The following is a 6,096-nucleotide window of genomic DNA, read 5'->3' on the forward strand; positions in this document are numbered from 1 at the left end:
GTGCGTGCGTGGGTCGCGTGAGCGTGTGCGTGTGCTGTCGCGCGTGCGCGTGCGCGTGTGTTTCTGTGTTTCTGTGTTTCTGTGTTTCTGCTGTTTCTGTGCTTGTGTGTGTGCGGTGTGTGTGTGGTGTGGTGTGTGCGCGCGCGCGCTGTGTATTGTGTGTGTGTGTGTGGAGAGAGAGAGGAGGAGAGAGAGAGAGAGTGTGTGGTGTGTGTGGTGTGTGTGTGTGGTGTGTTGTTGTGGTGTGTGTGTGTGTGTGTCGGGGTGTGTCGGTGTGTCGGTTGGTCGGTGTGCGTGTGGCGTGTGCGCGCTCGTGCGTCTCTGTGCGTCCGAAACTTCATTTCATTCCTGAAACCCTTTCTAAATATTTCAGCGGCACTCGTAATCGGACTTGGTGTAATTATGTCTAACGTTAAGCCGCTGCATATGAAAAACACGTTTCCTCGCGCAGCCGCGTGTTATTTTTCAAAGAGCTTCAAATCTATACCCGTCAGATCCTTGCTATTACTGACAGCACAGCGCAGGCAGACAGGCAGTCAGGCATGCCATCAGTTCGGCGTAAAGGCAGTCAGGGAGGCAGGAAGGTATGTAGGCTGACAGACAGCGCAGGCAGACAGGCAGGCAGGCAGGTAGGTAGACAGGCAGACAGACATGCAGGCAGGCAGGTAGAGGATGAAACAGCCACCTGCACAGTCATAGAGCTAAAAGGAAAACGGATTGACGGACGGATACATTTGCATGCTTGGCGACAGACAGACAGACATGCAGACAGCTAGGCGCTCCGTGACTGTACGTCCTGACTCCTGCTGTCACAGAGCTTCTAATTTTTTTTCACTATTAAATGGAATTGCTACCGACGCGCTCACTATATAGTAATAACGCGAGTGAGTGATAGCCGGTTGCTGCTCCAATAAATTTTCCCTATTGCTACTAAGCGCTGGTTTATTTATAACTTGCATACAGTAGTCTATATCTCTTAGCTGCATCCATATACTGGCTTCTCCTATAACTTGGTATATTAGGCGGATTAGCGTGTGACCCACTCGTAACGCAAACGAAATCGCGTCCGCCTAGCGGCATAATAAAATAAAGTGGCTGTTAAGCGGTGGGAGCGGTAGTGTGCATGCATGTGTGCGTGCGCGCGCGCGTGTGTGTGCGTGTGTGTGTATGTGTGTGTTTGTTTGTGGTGTGTGTGTGTGTCGTTGTGTGTGTGTGTGTTTGTTTGTTTGTTTGTTTGTTTGTGTGTGGTGTGCTGTTGCGTGCGCGTGAGTGGTGTGTGTCCTGTTTGTGTGTGTGTGTGTGTGTGTGTGCGTGTGTGCGTGCGCGTGCGTGGTGCGTGCGTGGCGTGCGTGTGCGTGCCGTACAATGGGGACGTGATACCGGCAATCAGGTATAGATACTGTAACCATGCGATCAAAACCATTGCGATACGTCCACTCCGCAGAGTGAATGCGTGATCGGTGGCCAATCCTTTGTCTGATTTCCCCTGATGCATTCCTTCCCCTCCCACCTCCCCGCCCCTCCCTCATTGTCTTTACATCATGAACTGCGCATATGAATTGGCTGCGTGCAGAGGCGTATTATTGACTGACTGTTATACACACAGATATACAGACTATATGCAGACGTATACGGCACCTCTACTGTGTTTGTCGTTTGATTTCGTAGCGTACATTCCTGTTTCTTCGGACGCCGTGTATGATGAAATGTTGGCGACGTACCGTACGTGTGTGTATTGCGAGGCTTAACGCCTGTATTTCGAAATCATTGCTCGAAAACGCACAACCTGAAGAAAAATATAGCGAACTAGACAGAGGGCACTCACGGAGAGTGCATACCTCCGCGAGCATGTAACATGTATGTGCTCGCTGGTGGCGGCTGCTGGTGACTCGCCTGCTGCTGACTCGCCGCTCACTGGTGGCTGCTGCTGACTCGGCACTCGCTGACTTGACGCGCTATCGATCGGCGCGTGGCTACACACACACACACACACACACACATACACACACACACACACACACACACACCACACACACACACACACACAGCACACGAAGCGATTGCATGACCTCCGTTGCGCGGAGGTAATAATAGGGCTCACGTTCATAGCGGATATATTACTGTTATACCAACTTGAAACCCGTAAAGAATTTATGTTGCTATATCATTGAAATTGGGATTGAACACTACGTAACACCATGGCATGTTTGATTATAGCCGGATAAGTTAATTTGCAAATGGCGCCTTCAAAACAAGTGCACCCATAGTGAACCTAATAGGGTGTCTAATATTATATAATATAATATATAATATATATAAGTAATAGTGTACACTATATATATTAGTGTAAGCGTGCAAACAGTCGCGCCGCTAAAGCAATGGCGCCGGCAGCGCATATGGTTGGACGTAGGATTTGGGCGGATTACAGAAACTGTCGCAATAATAGTGTGAAGAGAGTATAGAAACATTAAGAATTTGGTAGTAAATAGATTCGTATTTAGTTAGCCATTATATTTTATTGAAACGCTTCCAAGTGCCTGTGGCCACATACGCGCGTAGTGTTAACTATAAATAGCAACGGGAACAAATTTTCCCAAAAGTACAGAGATGATTTAAGACATTTATTACCGTATTTTTAGAACGTTATGATGACTTTCACCGACTGGGAACCCAGTCTAGTGTCTTCGTTGCGTGTGATAGCAAATGGAACCGTACGTACTGTATTTGTCCAACGTTTGAAATAAATCACATTTTAACTAAGATTTGCGCACAATATAGAATGTGTGTAAAGCTTTCATTTATACATTGTAGAACAATACATGTTTTTGTTCAATTTTGTTGTTGTTACTTAGTTGATAAATGGAAAAATGCTCTGTTATAATTGATATCCTGTCTTTTAGGTTATAGGGATACATGTTTATAAAGACCCATTGAATGATTTCAGTACTAATTAATGCCAAAACGTAAATGATGCATGTGTAACAACTTTCGAGTTTACCTAGTAGCTATTTGTACACATGAGAATTAAGCATTCTAAAACTATTTTAAGTCCATCATTTATTGAAAGGTTTCCTTAATTTTTTTTCTCACCAAGTTTCTGTAATTGTCATCATGGACATCTGACGTCTCCATCGACATTTTCTCATTGCCATCATTCATACACATGCAGTTACATCTCATTCTCAATTTATATACTTAATAAAGCAACAACATTCATAATATGAATAGCATTCATTAATAAACTAACATTGTTTGAATGCATATATTTCAGTTATTAGTATTTTGATTACAATATATGTCCATACTATGCAGCTAAATTGCCATTTACACATGAAACAGGTGTCACGCATATATTTTTTATTATTATAATCAAATGGTATTTAAATTGAAGTTTTCATAGATATTAATAAAAGAAATATACAGAAAATTATGATCATGGTTTATCCCTGCTGTCGTTCTAAAATCGAAACGCATTTATTTCATTGCTATTTTTAAACTTGCCCTACATATGAATTATCACATTTGCAGGTTTCATACAAGTATACACGTACACAATTTCCCCATTTTCATTGCTTTGATTGCTTGTACAATGTATTTAGAGGTTAACATTCCTCCTTGTTTATATACATGTAGTTAGATGTGCATTAAACATGAATCAATATATATGCTTTGCAAGTTAATTACATGTATGTCTGAGTGTGAATTTATGTTGTATTAGAATTAAGAAATCCAGGGAGCAAAAAGACATCCATAAATAAATGATATGACCGAGACTGACTGAACTGACTAGCTGCAGTTAACTGACTGACCGAGAAGAACTGACACTGCATGTCTACCTAAAATATCCCACAATGACCACAATGTATATCATACACACACGTAAAAATCCAAAAAACAAAAAGCACAGGCAGATAGTCGATCGGTTCAGTACAGAAAACAAACGCACACGCGATTTTACAACATTCATGCATATTATGTAGCATACGGCAAGCGCATACGAGCGAACGCACGATCCAACTTTTTAGCTATGTACAAATGACCTATGACCCGATGACGTCATAGGGCTCCAGTGCGTAACTACGAAGTGGCTTATTCAAGCAAAAGGGTATCTGATTCTTAGCAGTTTACTACGTTTTTTTTTTAAATTGGTCGATATCTCGCGCTATCGCGAGATGTCCGAGATTCGCAAGAAATGGCGGCGGAAATCAAAACGAGTAATCAAAACTTGAATCGTGCATGTTTTGGTGAATATAGAAGCCATATACGAAGGTTCTAAGAAATGTTAGCGTCACTCTGGACAGTTGCTGTTACTCAAGCAATAACGGTAAGTATCGTATAAGTGGGGAAATCACGAGACTGGTCGGAAATTATTTTCGATAAGCTGCGAGGGATTTGTGGCATAGAAAGTTTGCCGATATCTGTAATATTAGTGTAATATCAGTCACTGAAGATGCCATGTTGAGTTAACAAGCGCTGTTCTATTGTTTATTGTCGCTTAGCCCTAATACAATTCTATTCATTTATATGGATGGTCACTTATGTTATGGATAATGCAATTTAATTATATTACATCTCTTCTTCTTACTTTTGATACTAAGTTACTTAAGATTTCTTACTCATCTCAAATCTAGGATATGTGCCTCTATACTGAACTGGAACAATTAACAAATCTACTTGCATTCTACAATATGTAACATCAACACATTATTATAGGTCCAGTCTTCTGGGTGGCTTTACAGTCCTGCCAGACCTTGTTGTGTATCTAGGAGACGTGCAGGGGTCTTCTCGGAGGATGTCATTGTGTCCGTCACCCGTTCGTGCTGTCCCGTCTCTCGCCTCTGATGCACTCTCGGTGTTCTCTTCGGCTCTCGTGTTGTTTGTCGCTGACGCCCAGCTGCCCGTCGTCCAATGTAGTAGTGTCCTGTTGGTTTGCTGCTTCTGATGTCTCTCGGAGGTGTCTGCGATTGCGGCGATACAGCCGACCTCTGCTGCAGATGACGTAGGATCTGGGTCTCCCATAGTGCTTTACCACCGTCCCCGATTTCCAAGACTTGGAGCCTGGAAGAGGGTTCATGTGTATGCTGTCACCTTGTTCTAGTGGTTTTAGCTCCTTCACACCTCTCTTAAGGTCATAGTAGACCTTTTGTTTTGCCTTCTTTTTATTGAAGTGTTCTTTCACTACTATAGCGTCTATTCTGGGTTTTAGGATTTCCGTAGAGGCAGGCAAAGTATTCCTGGGGCGCCCGCCCATCAGAAGTTGAGCTTGGGACAATTTAATTCCCTCCAACGGTGTAGTTCGGTAGTCTAGTAGAGTTAAGTATTTGTCCTCTGCCTTGCTCCATAGGCGTTTCACTCTTTGTATCGCTGGCTCTGCTTCCCCATTGGAGCTCTGGAAGTGTGGGCTAGAAGTCTGATGTTCGATTCCGTACGCCTGGCAGAATTTATTGAATCTAGTCGAGCTGAATTGTGGCCCGTTGTCTGATCGAATCCGCAGTGGGATGCCGTGGCAAGCGAATATTTGCTTCATGACGTTAGTTATCGATGAGGTTGTAGTTGAGCTCAGTTCGACGACGTCGATATATTTCGAGTAATAGTCCACTAGCAGTAGGTACTTGCTTAACTGGAAGTCAAACAAGTCACATCCAACCATGGTGTATGGCAGGTCAGGAGTTACAGTCGGCATTAATGGTTCAGCCCTCTGCTTGTTCTAACACTCTGCACATTTACTGCAGTTCTGGACTGTGTCCTCAATGGCTGAGTTTATATTAGGCCAGTACATCACTTCACGGGCTTGTTGTTTGCATTTGACTATGCCTAGGTGAGATCGGTGTATTATTTCCAGCATGTCGTTGCGTAGGGTAGGCGGAATTACAATTCTCGGTCCCTTGTAGATGATGCTATCACTTACAGCTAGCTGGTCACGTGAGTCCCAGTACTGTCTCACCTCAGCTGGAGCTTCACTTCTGTTGTCTGGCCACCCATTGCTTATCACCTGATATAGTGTTTGGAGTTCAGACTGTGTCTTCTCCTTGATTTCTACGTATCTGGATTTGCTGACGGATATCATGCTGATCACGTCGCTTTTCTCAAGATCGT

At 43.5% G+C, this 6,096-nt stretch overlaps 1 protein-coding gene across 1 annotated transcript; it reads right to left on the reverse strand.

Annotated features, from left to right (window-relative positions):
- Positions 1-4,807: 4,807 nt before the first annotated feature.
- On the reverse strand, positions 4,808-5,650 carry LOC106815153 (uncharacterized protein K02A2.6-like). The gene has a single exon (XM_014819584.1). The coding sequence runs from the start codon at positions 5,648-5,650 to the stop codon at positions 4,808-4,810; it is 843 nt and encodes a 280-aa protein (XP_014675070.1).
- Positions 5,651-6,096: the final 446 nt, after the last annotated feature.

Source organism: Priapulus caudatus, unplaced genomic scaffold (assembly GCF_000485595.1).
Source record: "Priapulus caudatus unplaced genomic scaffold, Priapulus_caudatus-5.0.1 Scaffold1052, whole genome shotgun sequence".
NCBI lineage: Eukaryota > Metazoa > Priapulida > Priapulimorpha > Priapulimorphida > Priapulidae > Priapulus > Priapulus caudatus.